The 23,345-nt window shown below is 35.7% G+C and overlaps 2 protein-coding genes across 2 annotated transcripts in view; both read left to right on the plus strand.

The window, feature by feature from the left end:
• The window catches only part of HSD17B2 (hydroxysteroid 17-beta dehydrogenase 2), a 73,565-nt gene that overhangs the window by 41,680 nt on the left and 8,540 nt on the right, over window positions 1–23,345 (plus strand). The window contains exon 4 of the mRNA XM_043987965.1: window positions 18,529–18,666. Within this exon, the coding sequence (XP_043843900.1) occupies window positions 18,529–18,666 (138 nt within the window). The remainder of the gene's footprint in view (window positions 1–18,528; window positions 18,667–23,345) is intronic.
• The window catches only part of LOC122743196 (arylamine N-acetyltransferase 1-like), a 70,305-nt gene continuing 65,561 nt past the window's right edge, over window positions 18,602–23,345 (plus strand). Inside the window, exon 1 of the mRNA XM_043987968.1 lies at window positions 18,602–18,666. The gene's annotated coding sequence lies outside the window, so the exon portion shown is untranslated. The remainder of the gene's footprint in view (window positions 18,667–23,345) is intronic.

Raw genomic sequence — 23,345 nt, forward strand, 5'->3', positions numbered from 1 at the left:
GGATCTATAATTAATGACATAAAATCATTAATAGTTCAATTTTAACTTGGAGGAATATACAAGAAACCTGTCCTTGGTTTTGTAAAGTCAAGTCAGTAATCACTGATTGAGAACTTATCATGTGCTAGGCATTGTATTAAGAACAGAGGATACAAGTTTGCTTATTATTATTATTATTGTGATTATTATGATTATTATTATTGCTTGGGGCAATGAGGGTTAAGTGACTTGCCCAGGGTCACACGGCTAGTAAGCGTCAAGTGTCTGAGTCCTGATTTGAACTCGGGTCCTCCTGAATACCACAGTGCTTTTATCCACTGAGCCACCTAGCTGCCCCTAGAGTATACAAATTAAAGAAAAAAAAAAAAGACAGTCCCTACTTACAAGGAGCTTACATTACAGTGAAGGAAGACAAAACACAAAAGGGAACTGAAAAGGGTGGGGAAGGAGGAGATATCTGTGCAAAGGACAGGGTGGTGAAGTTAGGAGAATGAAAGATTCATGGTCTGGGTCCTTCCTCAAAATGAAAGCTTGAGGAGAAACTCATTGTTGAGAGAAAGGAGCCACAGGGCTACGGAGAGAAGGCAGTTGAGGCATGCCATCAAAGTCTGGCAAAGAATTTGTTCAACATTTTTATTCAATTGCTTTAATGAAGCTTGGCTGACATACTTATCAAATTTTCAAATAAAATAAATCTGGGAGACATAGCTAATGTACTGGATAATAGAATTAGTATCCAAAAATTCCTTGACAACCTAAAATGATGCCCTGAATCTAATAAGATCATATTGAATAACAGAATAACAATAATAGCAAACATTTATATGGTGCTGACTATGTGCCAAACACTGTGCTAAGTGCTTTACAATTATTATCTCATTTGATCCTCAGAACAAACCTAGGAAGCAAGTGCTATTGCTATCACCATATTACAGATGAGGAAACTAAGGAAAAGACTTGTTTAGGGTCACACAAGTAGTAAATGTCTGAAGCTGGATTTGAACTCAGTTTGTCCTGCCTCCAGGCTCTGTCCATTTCACCACTTAGCTGCCAGAAAATGTAATTTCCTACACTTGTGTTAAAAAAATAAAAGTCAGCTAAGCATGGACTGGATGAGGTATGTCCAGGTAATAGTTCCTGTTAATTGGAGTTAGGAGGAATGGAGTTTAAATCCTGCCTCATATTAACTATGTGTGAACCTGGATGAGTCACTTAACTTCTCTCAGCCTCAGTTTCCTCATTTGTAAAATACAGATGATGGCAGCACAGGGCTGTTGTCCAGCTCAATGGAGATAACATATATAAAATGCTTTGCAAAGCTCCAATTTTATATAAAAGCTAGCCATTATCATCATTACAAAGGTCTGGGGCTTTTAGTGGATTGCAATGTTAATATGCATCAGTGCAACATGTGACAAGGCTGTTGGGATTAGAGGCTGTATTAAGAGTGGCATGATATCCAGAATGACGGAGGGAAAGTTGTCTGCCCAGGCCAGACTGCTTCAGGAGTACCATTTTTAGAACATATTCAATGAAGGACATTGCCAAATTGGGGTGTATATGGACAGGGAGGACCCAGGTGGTGAAAGATTTTGGGGGTGACCATGCCATATGAGGATTAGTTAAAAAAAAAAACAAAAAACCCTGTGGCTTTTTAGTTTGAAGGAAAGAAGATTCAGAGGATCTATGAGAGATGCCCTTAGGATTTTCACACAGAAGAGAAGTTGAGTTATTTTGGGGTAGGGGGCAGAGGCAGAATTATCAATCCTGAGCACAAGTATCAGAGAAGTAGATTTTGGCTTGGTGTAAGGAAAGGCTGTTCAACATTTAAAGCTATTAAGTGGGCTGGGCTGGCCTTTGAGCTGAAGGTAGATCACTACAGGGATGTTGTGGAAGAGGAGTCCTGCTTTGGGTGTGTTTGTACTTTACAGTATTATTATTATTATTATTATTATTATTATTATTATTATTAGTAGTAGTAGTAGTAGTAGTAGTATTCTCTGCTCTCTATTAAACAATCCTGGTTCTTTCAGCTGATTGTTGGGTGCCATAGTCACCAATCTCTTCCTCATCTTGGTTGTCCTCCATCTTATTAATGTCCTTTTTTCAAATGCAGTAATCAATCAATCAATCAATAAACATTTATCAAGCTCCTGATCTGTGCCAGGCACCATGCCAAGTGCTGGATAGCCAGAGATGAATTAAATACCCTAGAAATGGCCTGGGCAGGGCAGAGGATGAAAAAACTGTTACCTTCCTTGTTGCAGATCCTCTGCATCTATTAATCCCTCAAATCTGGCTATGACTGAGACTTTGGTCATGGATAATGAGGTGGGAGATGACAATTAGGAAGCTTTAATCTGTGACTCACTGACTGCTGATCAAGAGCATTCAAATGGAAAATTCCCCTTACAGAAGGTGGGTCCTCACATGTTTGTAAAGAAAATTGGGAACAAAGGGGAAAAAAGGGTGGAACCCAGTTGTGCTCTGGTGCATTGCCAACCACTTCCTTCAGCTTTGTTACCTTGCCAAACATCTGTTTGCCTTCCTATAGTGTCACTCAAGTTACACCCTACCTAATCTTTAGTGCTTGGCCCAGGCCAGTGCGAACTGCCCTTTATCCAAGTGCCAGCCTTGTAGGAAGACCAGTAATTCTGAAGGCTGAAAGACACTTCCTTCTAGTTGTCCACAGATTTTCATCTTCTATGAACTGAACTTAGAGCTGTTTTTTGTTGTTGTTGTTAATTGTGTGGAAAAATGACCACCCCCATCCATATGTTTATGATTTCCAGCACTGCACATATTGTATGTCTTTTTTTAAGACTGTATTAATTTGATTTTTTCCATTTTCTTTTATTAGAGAGAGTCAGGAAAATGGAGCACAAATTCCAATGTTGCTCATTTCCTAATACAATAATAACAATAGCTAACATAATGCTTACTATGTACCATGCACCATGCTAAATACTTTATATTTTTTACCTGATTTGATCTACACTACAACTCTGGGAGGTAGGTGCTATTATCAAATTCATTTTACAGATGAGGAAACAGAGGTAGATAGATAGCTAGTAAGTGTCTGAGGCTTGACTCCAGCCAGATCCAGTGATCTATCCATTGAAACACTAAGTTGCCTCAAGTGGTCCTATTGGGTCACTGACCCTGACACATAGTAGGCACTATAAAAATACTTTTTTTTTTTTTACTGTTGAATGAAATTCCTAGAGATAAATAAATTTATTAGTTAGGCTAGCAATAACCAATAAATTGAGGTCATTTGTCTCTCTTAGTTACCCAAGACCCCATCTAAGAGTCATAGGGCCTTTAAAGTCAGTCTTCCTTCTGACTGACCTGACTCTACATCATTGGGACCACCCCTGACAATGTAAGGCAACCCTGATTGGTTGATGGGTTGGCTTTCAGGTGTGACTGATTACACCCTTCTCTGACACTCAAGGAATGTCAGTTTCTCCAAGAGAGATACCTGCCTCCAGCTAAATCAGGTTTTCACTCATTTGGTCTCTCATCTGTAGACCAGGTCACCCCAACCTTTGGTAAAGTAAAAGTAAGGACACAAGAGTCATCCCCTGGGGAGGGCCTTAGCTCAAACTGGCTTCTGTTTAAGGGATAAACAGAAGCCTCCCTTTTCATCCCCCCACCTAGTTAAAGAGAATATGCCTTCAGGGTTGAGAGTGATTGTCTTATTTCCTTACCCCCTTCAGAAACTGTCTTTGCTTGAAAAGTATCATCTGAAGAAATGAATGGATTCCCAGAGAGAAATTGGGGTTAAAAAATTAATTTTTCTCATTACTAATCACATCCATTGATGTCAGACTAGGGATCCCTGGCTCCCATTGTGGAGACTACTGTGTTGAAGCACTATTGAAATGCAAATTTTCGTTAGTCTTCCAGATGCCTCATATAGATCAATCAGTATTTCATCAATGCCTAACTTTTGCAAAGCTCTGTAGTAGTAGTAGATAGGAAGAATAAGATATGTCTTTTGCCCTTATGGAGCTAATAATAATGATTCACAATTTTATAGGGCTTGAATTCGAATAAATGCTTTCCTTACAACAACTCACCGAGATAGGTTGTGCAGGTAATATTATCCCATTTTACAGAAGAGGAAACTGAGATTCAGAGGTAAAGAGATTTGTTCATGGCCCCAGAGCTAGTGTTAGTCAGGATTTGAATCAAGTTCTTTTCCAAATTAAACACCAATCTACCCAGAGAGTCATGTTGTGGGTTGGGTTAAACTAGAGAGTATCTCAATTAATTACCATTTAGAGCTCACTCTACACCCACCCCCACATAGGGCAGGTGCTGCTCATGCTTATTCAGGGGACACGAAGGTTTGCCTGAGTAGATTGGTAGACTCTTAAGTCATCAAGGTCAGGGGGCAGCTCCTTGTTCCTTCTGTATCTGTCAAAACTTGTATATCCTCAGTACAAGGTCATAACAAGTACTTTTAAATGTCAAATAAATAAATAAATGTGCTTTTTTCCATACCAGAGAAGTTGGACTTGTACCACTTAATAAATTTATTGATCCTTCAAGGGCAGAAATGCCATGGCCCCAGCTCTTAGGGACTTCTGTTTATCTGTAATCTTCAAAGTAATAATTCAATTGATGTCTTTCACAACCCCACATACTTTCATAAAACATCCTGTTTTGAACTTTGCCTCTAGTTAAAACTCAACTTCTTATACTCATAGGATAATTATTATGGGCTGTACCTTCAATTCAATAAACATTTATTGAATACACATATGCCAGCCACTATGCCAAGACAAAAGTGAAACATGCCCAGCTGCCAATGAGTTTATATTCTACTGGTGTGTGTGTGTGTGTGTGTGTGTGTGTGTGTGTGTGTGTAAAGGTGGGGATCATGTGTATATAAATAAATAGATATAAAATATTTACAGAGTAAACACAACATAATTTCAGGGGGAAGGAAAATACTGTTGGAGGTAGCAGGAAAAATTTTCATATGAGGGACAGTATATGAGCTGTAGTTTGAATTGTATTGTATGAGGCAGAGTTGAGGAAGGAGAGCATTCCAGGAAAAGGGAGTGCAATCTGTGAAAAAACACAGAGATGGAATTTGGAATATTGCCCTTGGAAAACACTGAGTTGGTTAGTTGGTTAGACCATAGAGTACATGTAGGGAAGCAAAGTGTTATCTGTCTGAAAAGATAAGTTGGAGCTAGACTGAGGACTTTAAACACCAAACAGAAAAGTTCATATCTTATTCTAAAGGCAATACAAAATCACTGATGCTACTTTAGGTTCTGAATGACATGGCATTTTTTGTGATTTAAGAATATCAATTTAACATTTGTGTAGAGGACAGATGGGAGTTGGTTCCTTACGTCCTGCTGATCTAGTTACATTATACCAGGAAATGCCAGTTGTATTCATCTGAAGAGAAACCCCTGTTATTTATCAATAAACTTGGTTGTCCTTGGCAATTAATCCCTCCTTTACACTTTCTGAATTCAGGGCAGGTATTAAATGACTGCTTTGCTTTTCTGTCTGATCCTAAGAAGAAATAGGATCTATGGATTAGCCCATTTAGAATAATTGTTCTCTACAGGTAGCAGACACAAGGCACTGATTATTATATCATGAGTTTTGGAACTATAAGAGACCCTAAAAGTCTCTCCCAAACTTACTAGCACAATAAATATACTTATTTGTATCAACCATCAGGAAAAATGTCTCTAGACAAACAAACTCTTGAGATAAATCCATGGATTTTTTCCAGATTATGGTTTGATTGCTTTGATACAATATTTGTAGTTGACTCTGGCACTGACATCTGTGGTTCAATGCATTACAGACAAAATTCAATAAAGCTGAAGTTCTAACCTTCAGTTTAAAAAAAAAAAAAAGAACTCCTTAAACACAAGATGGAAGAAACATAGGTAAAAATCAGTTCATAGGAGGAAAAAGACATTGGGATTTTAGTTTAGTGCAGGATCAGCAGTGTGATGTGGCCAACCAAAAAACCAAGACCATCTTAAACTACATTAAGATATGCACAATGTCAAGAGCAAGGAAAGTACCCAGCCCTGGTTGGACCGCATCTGGAAAATTGTTCAGGGTGCCACATTTTAGGAAAGACATTACTTATCTAAAGAGCATTCAGAGGAGAGCAATTCAAAGAATAAAGGGACTCTATCATTTAAAAAATGGTTGAAACAATTGGGGAAGTTTATCCTAGAAAAGAGTAGACTTAAAGTGGGAGTTTGGGGTGGGTTGGGGAATGACAGCTGTCTAAGCATTTTAAGGGCTTTTAAGGTAGAAGAGGTATTAGACTTGTTCTGTTTGGTTCAAGAGGAGAGAACTAGAGGTAATGCGTAGAAGTTACAGGGATACAGATTTGGACCAATCTAAGGAAGAACTACTTAAGTATAAGAACTGTCTGTCCAACAGGACTAGACTTCCTGAATGCCTTGTCTGTGAATTGTTAAAAGTGGAGGGAGGGCAATGGCCACGTCATGGCTTCTGTAAGGGGAATTCCTGTTCTGGAAGAGGTTTCACAATATGACCTTTGAGGCTTTTTTTTCAACTTTAGACTTCTTTAATTGTACGATTATCATCTCATAATTCAATAAAAAGATAAAGTATTTGCCAATCTGTATTTTCTTGGTATAAACTAGCTGTGTTTAGCTACAAATAGTTAACTTTTATGTAGCATTTTAAGATTTGCAAAGCTCTTTTTATGCATTACCTTATTTGATCTTCACAACAATCCTGTAGGATAGGTACTTTTATTCCCAATTTATAGATGAGTAAAACTAAGGCTTAGAGAGGTTACTTGACTTACTGCTAGTCACATAGCTAGTAAGTGTCAGAGAACATGAACCCAGGTCTTCTTTATTCCAAGCCCATTACTCTTTCCATTACCACAAAATCTAAACTTAGAGTTAAATCTAAACTAAATTACAGCCTCTAAAATAAATAACATAAATAACTCATTAAATTTTGCAAAACAGTTAATACACATGAGGTTATTTAAGCTGCACAACAACTCTGGGAGGCACTGGAGATTATTATTCCCACTTTATAGATGGGAAAAATGAGACTCAGGGAAAGTCTCAGACCTTTGTCACATAGCTAGGAAGGATCAGAAGTGGGATTGGAAGTCATCTTGACTACAAGTCCAGCACTCTACCTACTGTACCAATTTGTCTCCAGTTAGAAATCAGCCTTATTTTCTTATTTTCAAAATATTTTTGGCAACCCTTTATAATGACTACTCCTCACTCCTATTCCATCACTGTGGAAAGCATAGCACTGAGGTAATGGTGTTGCCAAAGACTTAAGGAAATCTAAAAGAGAACCCAAAGAAAACTCTGGCATTCTTAGCTCACAGACCTGAGCATATGGCACAAAGCATATGTGTTAATGACTGCCAACAGAACCACATATGAAGAAGTAAATGATTGATTCAATGTTATAGGAATAATTAGTGACAGTGGCATTTCACTGGGCCTCAGTTTCCACACTTATAAAATGAGAGGATTAGCTTATTGGGGGGCAGTATGGTCATGTGGAAAAGTAGTATACTGATGAGTCAGAGGCCCTAGGTTCAAATCTTACCTCTAATGCTTGCTTCCTGTGTGAGATCAGACAAATCACCTAGCCTCCCTAGCTTTCATTTTTCTCATCTGTAAATAAGGGTATTTAACTATAATGGTGTGAATTGCTATAGATCTATGATCCTGTCTTCTTTGAGGTCACTTCCCATCCACAAGTGTGCTAGATCTGCCTCCTACAAGTGGGAGTCATTGGTTAAAATTTCAGTGTTAGTATTTATACCTTGGAAATTGGCAAATGCTACAAATCAGGTTTCAATTTATTGTTTGGTTGATTGTCTATCCTAATGAAAGTGATGGAAAAATGTTAATAAGGCAAAGTCTAGATGTCAGAGTAGAGGAAGCACTTAGCCCAGCTTTCTAACATTTCTCTCTGAACAATTAAAAAATAATGCATCAAGCTGAATTCTAGAGCATCAAAGCCAACAAAAGATTAAGGTGAAACATTTCTCCAGACCAAAACAATTTAGGAGGTCAGTAGGAGTGGTCTGTGACACCAGTGTGGGAGCTGGCCCAGAGCACCATCAGGATCACACAAAATTTAGCAGCTACCATGTTGAAGGAACAGAGGGCTTAGAATATGATATTACAGAAGGCAAAGGAGCTAGTATTACAATTAAGAATAACCTACCCAGGAAAAGTGAATACAATCTTTCAGGGATGGGGGTGGATATTTAATGAAATAGAGGGCATTTAAGCATTGGTGAAGAAAAGACTAGAGCTGAATAGAAAATTCTACATTGAAACATAAGACTCAAGAGAAGCACAAAAAAGTAGACATGAAAGAGACTTTATAAAGAACTAAATAAGCTAAAATTTTTTTTTAAAATAATAAAGTTATTCAGAGTTACAGGTATCAACTTCCCATACAGAAATGTAGTTTAAAACTTTATTATTTTGAGGGTAGTTAGAAGGATGGCAGAGATACAGTTCAATTATTGTTGCAATGATTTAAAAAAAATGGAGAGGTGAGAAAGAGGGATGCATGGGGAAAAGGGGAAATGGAGAAGAAGAATGGAAAAATTATGTCATATAAAAGTGGCACAAAAGGAAGAAATTTTACAGTGGAGGAGAAAATGATAGAGTGGGCAACACTTGAACCTCATTCTCATCTGAACTGGTCCAAAAAGGAAAGAACATATATACACATTCAATTGGGTATAGAAATCTATCTTGCCCAGCAGTGAAGTAGGATGGGGCAATGGATAAGAGAAAAGGGTACAGTGATAAGAAGTAGGGAAGATTAAGGGAAGCAATGGTTAAAAGCCAAACAGACATTTGAGTAGGGACAGATTAAAAAGAGAAACAAGAAAATAGGATGGAGAGAAATGCAGTTACTATTCATAACTATGAGTGTGAATGGAATGGACTCATCTATAAAATGCAAGTAGATAGCGGGATGGATTAGAAATCGGAATCCAACAATATGTTGTTTACAAGAAACATACTTGAAACAGAAAAGGCATACACAGAGAATTAAAATAAAGGGCTGGAGCAGAATCTATTATGTTTTACCTGAAAAAAGGCAGCTGTAGCAATCGTGATCACAGACAAAGCAAAACCAAAAATTGACCTAATTGAAAGAGATGTGTGGCTAAAAAACCATAGATAATGAAGTAATATGAATACTAAACATATGTGCACCAAGTGGCATAGCATCCAAATTCTTTTTTAAAAAAAGCTAAATGAATTACAGGAGAAAATAGAAAAATTATATTAGTGGGGGACCTCATCTTTCCCCTATTACAACTAGATAAATCTAACCATAAAATAAATAAGAAGGAAGTTAAGGAGATGAATACAATTTTAGAAAAGTTAGCTATATTAGACTTCTGGAGAAAAGTGAATGAGAACAGAAAGGACTATACCTTTTTTCTCTGTATACGGCACTTTCATAAAAATTTACCATGCATAAAAATCTCACACCCAAATACAGAAAAACAGAAATATTAAATGCATCTTTTCAGATCACAGTGCAATAAAAATTATATTCAATAAAGGGTTGTCAAAGAATAGATTAAAAGGTATTTAGAAGGGGCAGCTAGGTGGTGCAGTGGATAGAGCACGGGCCCTGGCACACTTACTGGCTGTGTGACCCTGGACAAGTCACTTAGCCCCAATTGCCTCACCAAAACAAAACAAAAAACAAAAGATAATTAGAAACTAAATATTCTAATCTTAAATAATGAGTGGATCAAAGAAAAATCATAGAAACAATCAATAATTCCATCAAAAGTAATGACAACTATGAGACAGCATACCAAAATTTATGAGATACAGCCAAAGCAGTACTTGGGGGAAAATTTGTATCTTAAAGTGTTTACATCAATAAAAAAGAGAAATGGTAGATCAATGAACTGGGCATGAAACAAAAAAAAACTAGAAAAAGAATAAATAAAAAATTTATATTTAAATACTAAAATAGAAATCATGAAAATCAAAGGAAAGATTAATAAAATTGAAATTAAAAATCCATTGAACTAATAAATAAAACTAGGAGCTGGTTTTGTTGGGGGAAAACAGCAAGCCAATAACATAGATAAACCATTGGTTAATTTGATTTTTAAAAAAGTAAGAAAAAGAAAGAAGAAAACCAAATTACCAGAATCAAAAATAAAAAGGGTAGATGTACCACCAAACAAGATGAAATAAAAAACAATTATTAGGACCTATTTTGCCCAATTATAAGGCAATAAAACTGATAATCTAAGTGAAATTGATAAATATTTATAAAAATATAAACTGCCCACATTAACAGAAGAGGAAATAGAATACTTAAATAACTCTATCTCAGAAAAATAAATTGAACAAGCCATAAATAAGCTGCCTAAGGAAAAAATCCTTAGGACCAGATGGATTTACAAGTAAATTCTACCAAACATTGAAAATACGAATTTATTGGAATAAATACCATATAAACATTTTGAAAAATAGGTAAAGAAGGGATCCTACCAAATTATTTGACACAAATATGGCGTTGATACCTAAATCAGCTTTCTTCCTTTGAGCTTCCAGGTATCATCATGCAACTAGGGAAAGGGAAGAAAGATGGAGGAAAGACTGCTCCTTAGCAGAAATTGTGAACTATGGAGCAAATACTAGTTTAAAGCACATGTCCATCCTAGGTGACTGAACAGCAATCCTGAGATGGACCTGCTTGCAGTGGCAACCTCAATGTCTCAGGAATTCCTGGGTTTCTTTCTCAGTTGATGTAGGGAAAGGCAGACCAAAAATGGCTACCAGGAAGCTAAATTATAAAAGTGAAAAGATGATTGGTTTAAGAAAATAATATACCCTTCATGATTTCATTTTAGCAGGCTCAAATAAGCTATATTTCAGAATATTGAGTTTATGGGTCTTTTCTATGCCTTGAAATCTCTGGTGGCATATTTGTTCAATTGTTTTGCAGTTGTATCTGACTCTGTGACCCCATTTGGGGTTTTGTTGGCAGAGATACTGGAATGTCTTGCCATTTCCTTCTTCAGTTCAATTTACAGATGGGAATACTGAGACAAATAGTGTTAAGTGACTTGCTCAAGGTCACATAGCTAGTAAAGTGTCTGAGGCCAGATTTGAATTCAAGAAGATGAGTTTTCCTAGCTTCAGACCTGGCACTCTATCCATTAAGCCACCTAGCTCTCCTAGATGCCAGAGATAGCTGTGTAAAGATGGCTAAATATAAGTACCATACCACCTCTAGCTAGTCCTGCAAATTACACATAAATGGTATCAAGAAACTCAGTGACAGAAACAGAAGTCTCTGAAATGAATTAACCTCAAATTCCTGAGGAAGACACAAAGTTGTACTAAGAATACCAGTAAAGAGCTTAAGAAAATGCTGGGCAATAACACCAAAGCCATCAGCATCCAGGAAGAGGCCATCAAAACCCTCAACACAAAACTTCTCAGAACTTAGATCCTTAGATACAAAATGATAAAAATTGCATAAAGCTGTATCAGGATATACCAGACTCAAGACCATCACCAAATGCACTGACCCCAAAGTAGCCACCAAATATCTTGGCCCCACAATCATTACCATCAGTCTTAAGGTTCAATGCTGTGAGTTCCAAGTTTACAGAATATATGCTTCAAGATGGAAGAACTAATTTGAACCCTAAGCTTCAGTCTTTTTCTCACTTTATTATTTTTTTTGGTACAGTAATGGAAAGGATGAGGTACAAGGGGGAAAAAACAAAGAAGTGATGGATATGATAGTCTAGATCTTACAGACAACCTCTAAAAAATCATGGAGAACAAAAAAGTGAATGTGACTAGAAATTGGAAAATGATATTCAAATGATTGGCTGGTGATTTTGATTCCAATGAAGGTGATAATTCATGAACATTAAGAAAGGGAAGTGCTAATCACAGATTCATCAAAAACTGATAATGCTAGCCTCATTTCTTTAATATCAGGTTTTCTAGACCAGTACTATGCTATATACAGTATATCTGGGTTTCAGAAAAGCAATTGAGCCTCTTTTTTTGTCTAAGCAACTCTTTTACATATGACTCCTTTTAAAAAAATCTTAATAGTTATTTTATTTTTTCCAGTTACATGTAAAGATAGTTTTAAACATTCATTATTATAAGATTTTGAGTTCCAAAGTTTTCACCCTCCCTCCCTTCCCCCCTCCCTCCCAAAGACAGAAAACAATCTGATACAGGTTATATATGTATAATCACATTAAACATATTCCCACATTTGTCATATTGTGAAAGAAAAATCAGAACAAAAGGGGGAAACCTCAAAAAAGAAAAAAAATTAGAAATAGTATGGTTCAATCTGCATTCAGATTCCACAGTTCTTTTTTTTTTCTGGATGTTGAGAACATTTTCCATCATGAGTCCTTTGGAATTGTCTTGGATCACTGTATTGCAGAGAAGAGCTAGGTCTATCACAATTGGTCATTACACAGTGTTGCTGTTACTGTGTACAATGTTCTCCTGGTTCTGTACACTTCACTCAGCATCAGTCCACTTAAGTCTTTTCAGGTTTTTCTGAAATCTGCCAGTTCATCATTTCTTATAGCACAATATCATTCCATTACACTCATATACCACAGCTTATTCAGCTATTCCCCAATTGATGGGTATCCCCTGATTTCCAATTCTTTGCAACTACAAAGAGAGCCACTATAAATATTTTTGTACATGTGGGTCCTTTTCCCTTTTTCATCATCTCTTTGGAATACAGACCTAGTAGTGGTATTAATGGGTCAAACAGTATGTACAGCCCCATAGCCCTTTGGACTTGGTTCCAAATTGCTCTCCAGACTGGTTGGATCTGTTCACAACTCCACCAACAATATGTTAGTTCAAATTTTTCCACATCCTCTCCAACATTTATTATTTTTCTTTTTTTATCATATTAGTCAATGTGCTAGATGTAAGGTGATACCTCAGAGTTTTTTTACTTTGCATTTCTCTAATCAATAGCAATTTAGAGCATTTTTTCATATGGCAATAGATAGCTTTGATTTCTTCATCTGAAAACTGCCTGTTTATATCTGTTGACCATTTCTCAATTGGAGAATGACTTGTATTCTTATAAATTTAATATAGTTCTCTATATGTTTTAGAAGTGGGGCCTTTATTAGAACCCCTGGCTGTTAAAATTGCTTCTCAGCTTTGTACTTTTCTTATAATCTTGGTTATAATTGCTTCTGTTTATTCAAAACATTTTAAAATGTAATGATCCATTTTGCATTTCATAATATTCTCTCTATCTCTTGTTTGGTCATTAAATTCTTCTCCTCCCCATAAAGGTACAGTATTCCTTCCTCTCCTAATTTGCCTATGGTACCATACTTTATGTCTAAATCATGTACCCATTTTGACCTTATTTTGGTATATGGTATAATATGTTGGTCTATGCCTAGTTTCTGCCATACTATCTTCCAGTTTTCCCAGCAGTTTTTGTCAAATATTTAGTTTTTATCCCAGAAGTTGGAGTCTCTGGGTTTATCAAACAGTAGATCACTATAGTCATTTACTACTGTGTCTCCTGTGCCTAACTTATTCCCTGGTGATTTACCAGTCTGTTTCTTTTCTTTCTTTTTTTTGTGGGGCAATGAGGATTAAGTGACTTGCCCAGGGTCACATAGCTAGCTAGTAAGTATCAAGTGTCTGAGTCTGGATTTGAACTCAGGTCCTCCTGAATCCAGGGCCATTGCTTTATCCACTGTGCCATACCACTCTGTTTCTTAAACAGTACAAAATAGTTTTGATGACTGCCGCTTTATAGTGTAGCTTTAGATTAGGTATGGCTAGCCCATCTTCCTGTGTATTTTTTTTCATTAGTTCCCTTGATATTCTTGACCTTTTGTTCTTCTAGATGAATTTTGTTATTATTTTTTCTAGCTCTATAAAATACTTTTTAGGTAGTCTGATTGGTATGGCACTGAATAAGTAAATTAATTTAGGTAGACTTGTCATTTTTATTATGTTAGCTCGGCCTATCCATGAGCAATTAATATTTTTCCAATTATTTAGATCTGATTTTATTTGTGTGAAAAGTGTTTGGTTATTGTGTTCATGTAGTTCCTGATATTGTTTTGGCAAGTAGATTCCCAAATATTTTATATTATCTATAGTTATTTTAAATGGAATTTCTCTTGCTGCTGGGCTTTGTTGGATTTGAGCCACTTGAGGACAAGATAGAGAAATGTGGGTTAGACAATAGTCAGATGGATTCATAACTGGTTAATGACCAGGTACAAGAAGTAGTCATTAAGGGGCAGCTAGGTGGCACAGTGGATAAAGCACTGGCCCTGGATTCAGGAGGACCTGAGTTCAAATCCGACCTCAGACACTTGACACTTACTATCTGTGTGACCCTGGGCAAGTCACTTAATGGCAATTGCCTCACCAAAAAAAAAAAAAGAAGAAGAAGAAGTAGTCATTAATCAATTTTTGTAAGCCTGAAAGAGGTCTTTAGTAAAATGTCTTAGTCTTTAGCTTCTGTGTTTCTCCACATTTTAATCAGTGAGTTAGATGAGGACATGAATAGTATATCTATTAAATTTGCAAATAACATATCTAGGATAGCTAACACACTGGACAACAAAACAATCATCTTATGCTAATGAGATTAAATTTACATAACTATGCAAAGGATCTATGATTGCTTCAATATGAGTATCTTGTCCTATAAGAACTCCTTCCATTATTGTAGGTTGTAACTCTCTATGACTCAGTAAATAAGTCCTAGAGAATTACCTGAAGAACACAGAAATTGAGTGAGTGATTTTCTAAGTGACCACTTAGCTGGCAAGTGTCAGAGGTGGCAGTTGATCCCAGTTCTTTCTGACCCTAAGCCTAGGATTCTGTATTATTACAACTAGCATTTGTACCCACTATGTGCTAAGTATTTTACAAATATTATCTCATATGATCCTGTAAACAAAGGCCTATTTTTTTCAATGTCAATATTCTAGGCACTTTTACAAAGATTATCTCATTTATCTTCACAACCAGGGAGGTAGGTATTATGATTTTGTTACAGATGAGGAAACTAAGGCAAACAGATTGAATGGCTTGCCCATGGTACCACAGCTGTTAAGTGTCTAAGACTAGATTTGAATTTAGGTCTTCCTGAGTCCAGGCCTAGTGCTTTATCCACTGTGTCACCCAGCTGCTATGCCACAACACTTCTAGTCGGTGATATTAGTAATAAAATTTAATAGGGATAAGTGTTAAAAATCCAACATTGGGGATTAAAAATTTAATGGTAATAATCAATATGAGAGAAATGTGATTAGACAACAATTTGTGTGAAAAGATTTTGTTCTTTCGATATTGAAATGTTTGTGTTTGGTGATAAGTTCATAGTGAAAAAAAGAAAATTAAAATAAAAAGGAAAGAAAAACAAAGATACCTGAACCAGGGAGAGAAAAAACGGGAAAAAAAGTTGTAGGCCAATTTTCTTAATGAATATTTTTTTGTGGGGCAATGACGGTTAAGTGGCTTACGCAGGGTCACACAGCTAGTAAGTGTCAAGTGTCTGAGGTTGGATTTGAAATCAGGTCCTCTTGAATCCAGGGCTGGTGCTTTATCCACTGTGCCACCTAGCTGCCCCCTTTCCCAATGAATATTGATGCAAAATTTAAAATAAGCTTCTAGCAGTGAGATTACAGCAATATATCACAAAGATCATATGCTATGAGAAGGTAGAATTTATACCAGGAATGCAGGACTGTTTCAATATTAGGAAAACTATCAGCGCAATTGAATGTATCAGTAACAAAACAAAACAAAAAAATCATATGATTATCTCAATAGATTCAGAAAAAGCTTTTGACCAAAAAAGAGCATAGGAATAAAAGGATCTTTCCTTAAAATGATAAGTAGTATCTATCTAAAACAATGAGCAAGCACGATCAATAATGGGGATAAATTAGGAATCTTCTCAATAAAAGCAGAGGTGAAGCAAGCATTATCACCACTATTATTTAATATTGTACTAGAAATGCTACCTGTAGCAATAAGAAAAAGAAATTGAAAAAATAAGGATAGGTGATGAGGAAATAAATTTATCATTCTTTGCTGATGATTTAATTGTATATTTACAGAACCCTAGAGAATCAACTAAAAACTATTTGAAACAGTTAACATATTTGGCGAAATTGTAAGATATAAAATAAACCCACATAAGTCATCAGCATTTCAATTTGTTACCACAAAACCCTGCAGGAAGAGATAGAAAGAGAAATTCTATTTAAAATAATCTCAGGCAATATGTAACACTTAGGAGTCTATCTGCTAGACAAACCCAAGAACTATATGAATATAATTATAAAACACTTTTCACACAAATATAGGTCTAAATAATTAGAAAAATACAAATTGCTCATGGGTAGAAGATAATATAATATAAATGACAATTCCACTTAAATTAATTTATTTATTCAGTACAATACCAATCAAATGATCAAAGAATTATTTTTATAGCACTAGAAAAAATATAATAACAAAATTCATCTAGAAAAACAAAAGGTGTACAGCATCAAGGGAATCAAGGAAAAATGAATGTGAAGGAAGGAAGCCTACCAATACCTTACTTCAAACCATATTACAAAGTAGTAATCATCAAAACAATCTAGTATTGGTTAAGAAATAAATTGTTGAATCTGTAGAATAAAGTAGGTACACAAACCACTAGTAAATTATCATGGTAATTTAGAGTTTGATAAACTCAAAGATGCAAGATTTGGGGGCAAGAACTCAATATTTGACAAAAAATTTCTGGGAAAACAGAAAAGTGATTCAGCAAAAACTAGGTATAGACCCAGATCTCACATCATAAACCAAGAAAAGGTCAAAATAGGTACAAGATTTAGACATACAGAATGGTATCATAAGCAAATTAGGGGAGCATGCAAACATTTACCTGTCAGATCTATGGATAAGGGAAGAATTTATAACCAAACAAGAGTAAGAGAGGATCATGGGAAATAAAATGGATAATTTTGATTACATGAAATTAAAACATTTTTGAATTGACAAAAACAAGGTAGGCAAAATTAGAAGGTAAGAAGAAAACTAGGGGAAAATTTTAGAGCCAGTTTCTGTGATATAGGCTTCATTTCTCAAATATATAGGGAGTGGAGCTAAATTTATAAAAATAAGAGCAATTCCTCAATTGATAAATGGTCAAATGATTTGAATAGGCAGTTTTCAGAAGAAGAAATCAAAGCTATCAATAAGTATATAAATATACTCTAAATCTTAATTAGAGAAATGAAAATTAAAATAACTCTGAGGTACAATCTCATGCCTATCAGATTGGTTGACATGACAGAAAAAGGAAATGACAAATGCTGGAAGGAATGTAGTAAAATAGATACACTGTTGTACATTGGTGGAATTGTGAAATAGTCCAATCATTCTGGAGAATAATTTGGAACTATGCCCAAAGAGCTATAAAATTGTGTATATCCTATCACTCAGCAGTACTACTATTAGGTTTGTATCCCAAAGAGATTAAAGGAAAAGGAAATGGACCTATATGTACCTAGTTCTTTTAGTGGTACTAAAGAATTGGAAATTGAGGAGATACCCATCAATCGGGGAATGGCTGAACAGGTTGTAGTATATGATTGTGATGGAATACTATTGTGCTATAAGAAATGATGAGGGAGATGGTTTCAGAAAAACCTGGGAAGATTGTATGAACTGATGAAAAGTAAAATGAGCAGGACCAGAACACATACTACATTGCTCTTACTGTGTTCTGGTTCTGCCAGCCAATCTGTTGGAGTGAGGTTGATAAAGACTTAGATACTCTAATCACTACAATAATCCAAGCCAGTTCCAAAGTACTCATGATGAAAAAGACTCTCTTACCTTCAGAGAAAGAACTGATGAATTCTGAGTGGATATTGAAGCATATTTTTTACTTATTTTTTTTTTGCAATGTGGCTAGCAAGGAAGTATGTTTTGTATGACTTAACATGTGTAATTGATACCATATCACTTATCTTCTCAATGGGTAAGAGAGAGGTTGGAAGGAGGAAAAGAATTGGGTAGTTAAATTTTTTTAAATGAATGTTAAAATTAAGTATAGTTATCTTTTTAAAAAAGTGTGTCAGGCATACAAGTTTTCCCCTTCTCTGGTTCTGATTGTTAAACATTTACCAGGATATTCTACCTCTATTTCTTAACTTCTACAAAATCATGAAGTAGAAAAAAGTGCTGGATGTACAAAATGGATTTGGGTTCAAATCCTAGATTTGTGACTATTTGTGAGATGTTGAATAAGTTATGTTACCATTTTGGCTTTAGTTACCTCATCTATAAAATGACAGGGATTTGATTAGATAATTATTATTAGGTAATTATTGGATTAGATAATCTGTTTGGTACCTACTATGTTCTAATTAGAATCCTATGATCTCTTTCTCTTATTTCTTTACAGGAGCTGTTCCCATGAAACAGTTGGCTGCATATTGTTCATCGAAGGCAGCTCTGACCATGTTTTCTGGAGTCATGAGACTGGAACTTAAAAAATGGGGCATTAAAGTGGCAGTAATTCATCCTGCAGGCTTCAGAACAAGTAGGTTTTTGACATATGTTGGGGAAGGGTGACCCTAGGCAAGTCATTAAATCTCTCAGTGTACTAGATAGCTCTCTAAGGCAAGGAGGGTGGCAATCTGAATTGGTAAAGGCATTTTCCTTATTCAAGATCTCTTTATAATCAATGAAATCAAAGTCTCCATCCCTATCAGAATTCTAATATATTAGAATAAAGACAAAGTCCTCTTGTACCATTGCCTCATTTTATAGGATGCACAAATGAAGCTCAGAGAGAGACTTTATGTTGCCCTATGGCTAGTTAGTGGCATTTCCTCCCAGACTCTTATCATTCCCACTGTACCTTATTGTCTTTTGGCATTGAGTGGTCTGTGGAATGGAAGCAGAAGAGAAAATTTTACTAGTCAAAGATAGCTAGGATAACTATTTCCTTCATTTTGATTTGAGATTTTACCAGTCACCAAGGGTCACATTTATTAGATCAGTTTAAGCGTCATCATCATCATCAACAACAACAAATCAGCAACATGGAGAATATGTCCTTTCTCTAATGTGAATTTCCCTCCATATCCTGCTCACTGCATGTATATTCCCAAGGCTATATCCTAGGGCCCCTCCACTTATCTCCTTACACTCTCTCACTTGATGAACTGAACAGTTCCCACAGGTTTAATAATCAACATTGTGCTAATGGCTCCTGCATCTATGTATCTACATGCAGCTCTGGACTCTCCTGAATTCTAGTCTCACGTCAGCAATTGCCCCTTGGACATTCTAAACTGTATGTCCCATAGGCATCTGAAACTCAACATATCTAAAACAGAACTAATCATATTTATTTTTTCGACCAGTTTCAAATATCTTCCAACATCCCTATTTTTGTCAAGGGCACTACCACCATTCAAATTTTCTAGTTTAGCAGCTTCAGTGTCTATCTTAGCTTCCCTCTCCCTCACATCATATCTATTCACTTGCTAAATCTTGTTTCCATTTCTAGCATACTGCTCACATCTGCCCCCTTCTCTATTTTCACATAGCCACTGCCCTAGTTCAGGCTCTCATCACTTCTTACTGGAATCACTATTGCCATAATCTACTAATGGGTTTCCCTGTCTTAAGTCTCTTCCCTCTCCAATCCATCCTTATTTAGCTGCTAAAGTGATTGAGCATGAACTTCCAATACTCAGTAAACTAGAGTGGCTTCATATTATTTTCAGCATTATTAAATGCTACTCCCCTTAAGATAATTGATAATTCAGTCAAACTGGCCTTTTTATTGTTTTTCATTGATTACATCCTAATTCCCATATCCATGTTTCTGTATCAGCTCAAACACTACCTTTTTTACATGATACTCAAGCTGAGTTCTGAAGGAAATTAAGGATTCTAAGAAGTAAGGGATAAAGAAGGAGGGAGTGAGAAAGGAAATGGAGTATCCTATATGAGAAACAATGAGAAGTCTAATTTTGCTGAAGTATAAAAATACATAAGGCTAAATAATGTATAAAAAGACTGAAAAAAAGTAGACTGGAAAGGTGGCTAGGGTGTGAAGGCTCAGTGGATGGAAGATTGGACAAGGTTATTCCAAGGGTCAAATGAGATATTATTTAGAAATATTATTAACAAACTTTACAAAGTGCTCTGCAAACCTAAAAGTACTTTATAAATATTAGCTATTATTGTTATGGAAAACAGAGAAGTTTGTATTTGACCATAGAAATAATAGGGAGCCCTTGGAGTTTACTGAGTAAGAGAGTCAAAGTGAATCATTGAGATTCTGGATTGGGGTCCAAGGACCTGGATTTCAATCCCAGGTCAGTTAATTATTATTTGTGTGACCTTGGACAAATAACTCCCTGCACTACTTTGGACCTCAGTTACCAATTTGTAAAATGAAGGGGTTGGATCAGATGATCCCTAAGTACCCTTCCAGCTAAATCTGTGATGCCATAATTCAAAAATTTTAAGCCTGAGATAATGAGAGAATTGTAACCAGCACTGATTTGGGCAGATATTTCAGGAAGTAACTGATTCTCCTCAAAAAAGCAGAGAAAGGGGAAGAGCAAAAACTAGCTGTTGGTCTACCTGCTAGAAAAGAGCTAAGAAAAGAGCATGAAAGGGAGAGTTTGAGCCTCATATTATTTTCCCTATGCCTTTCTCACTACTTCTAATCCTATTGGAATACCTTTTTTTTCATTATCTAAACTAATTAGCCTGAATTTAGAGGTCACTATTTCATTTTCTTAGTACTATGCTCTTCCCCAGCTTTGACAAATGGAAGTGGTTGCCTCTTTTCAGGACCAGGTTTGAACTGAGGCAATTTGCTATAGTGATGTATATGTATATACACATATACATCTGCATATATGTATATGCATGTGTACACACACATATACACATGTACATTTAAGTATATTATGTATATATAGACATATAATACACATCTAGTGTACAGGCATGTTCATGTATATGTGTGCACACATGAATACATATACATGAACATACATAAATACATACATACAGCATAAAAAATGAATGGCTGAAACAAGGTAAATTTGAGATGATGGAATAAGAGGAAAAAGTATAGCTCACCCACCAAATCTCTTCAGCAAAGATCTAGAAAATGCACCAGACTAAATTTTAATTGGAGAATCAAAGAAAAAGTGAGTCATTTTTCCAGCCAAGAGAGACTTAGGGAGACAGGTTTTCAGATCCTAGGAATAGGGTCTGGTCAGGAACATACCATATGGCATATTCCAGTGCCCGTGGACTGAAATTGACCTGAAACTGATCACTGGGGTAGGAAGTGATTTTAGGAGATTCCTATACAGGTGTAGGGCACAAGATTAGGTGCTGCAAGGCATCATGTTGCTCACTAGCCAGTACCAGCTCATAGATTCAGTGCAAAGAGGAATAGTCTTAGAGCATCTGTAGCTACTAGAACCTAACTGTATACTGAGAAAGGAAAAGATCTGGAAGCAAACAATATGTATTTGGCTCTGATCCCTGAAGCAAAGCAGGAACTCATTTTGAGCCTATAGCCCAGGGTGAAAGCCTAGAGTAGAATAGCCAGAGTAGAAGTCCCAGATCAAAGGGGAACCTAAAGTTCAGTCACTCAGAAATACAGAACTTCCCAAAAGACTAATAGTGATTGATTCAGGTTCAGCAATAGTCTACTGAAACTCCCAAACAGGGATAATGCAACAGACCCAAATATAGGTATAGAACTTGTAGATCTCTTATCAATAGGACAGTATACAGACTTTACCTAGGATTCCATCATTTTGGGGGCATTGAAAGCTTACAGACTCCAATACAATATCTTGAAAGCAGCAGAAGGACATAAAAGTAGGGAAGTTTGGGTCAGACACTCTCCTCAGTGGCACAAAGGCCAGCACCAACATAAAGTTCAAAGTTAAGAAATAAGCTGCAAGAATCCTACATAAAGAGTCATTATGGCAAGAGGGAAGCTCAAGATTAAACCCAGAAGAAGAATGTCTTGAAAAATGTCTGCAAGCAACACCTTAAAGAAAAATGGAGCTCTGACATAAGTTCAACCAAAATTCCTGGAAGAGTTAAAGCAAGAGTTAATATAGAGTCAAAATTACTTTAAAAATAAAATGAGAGACATGGAAGAAAGATATAAAGATAAAATTAACAGCTTGGAAGTAGAGGTATAAAACCTTACTCAAGAAAGTAACTCTATGAAAATTAGAAGTAACCAAATAGAAGCTAATGACTCCATGAGACATAAATAATAAAAGAAAATCAAAAGTCTAAAAAAATGGAAGAAAATTTGAAGTATCTCTCAATTTAAAATAATAGAAAACAGATCAAGGAGAAATAATTTGGGAATCATTGAATGACATGAAAGCCAGGACCAAAAAAGAGCCTAGTCATCATTTATTTTTTGAAAGTTAATTTTATTAAATCAAGTAATTGCACTTGGCCATTTTATTGCTATAGCATAACAAAGCCGTTTTATTATTTAACACCTTTCATTTCTGATTATAACTGTCTTAATCTCATTATTTTAAATTTATATGTGGAAAAAATGTTTAAAAATAATTTGGAGCACATTTTGTTGTGCTATTATCACAGTGAGAAATATAGAAAATAAATTTCTGATACCAGGCTTACTTTTTTTCATCATCAGAGAAATCTTAATGTTGCTAAAGAAAAAAAAATTACAGACACAACAAACATTTTCAAAATTGGTAGTGTTCATTTTTGATGACTTTAGAAAGGTAAGTGAATACGGAATCAATGCATTTTCATGTCAAAAACTGTGGCATACCTGTATATGCAGTACATTCTCAGATAATTCAGCATTTTAATGGCCACTACAGATATCACATAGTTGACCCAAAGCTTCGTGCTTATGTGCACATTTTTAAAAAATTTAATCAAAGCAAGAAAATTGTACTGTTCTCAGAATGTAAATTCCACATTCCTACATATAGTATTTCTACATACAATAATATGATGATATAGCTCTCATGAATAGGAATTTTTAGTGATGTCTTGTTATATACCAAATCTCTGTACTAGTGAATTACCATACTGAAGGAACATTTTTATTCTTTAAATGGAAACACATAAGTTGAGAATATTTAATGCAATTGCTTTTTGTTTCCTTATCTACTGAAGAAGGAAGTTAAGGGTAAGGCAGCTAATGGATACCAAGGATCTTCCTGTATA

Source organism: Dromiciops gliroides, chromosome 2, assembly GCF_019393635.1.
Source record: "Dromiciops gliroides isolate mDroGli1 chromosome 2, mDroGli1.pri, whole genome shotgun sequence".
NCBI classification, from domain to species: domain Eukaryota; kingdom Metazoa; phylum Chordata; class Mammalia; order Microbiotheria; family Microbiotheriidae; genus Dromiciops; species Dromiciops gliroides.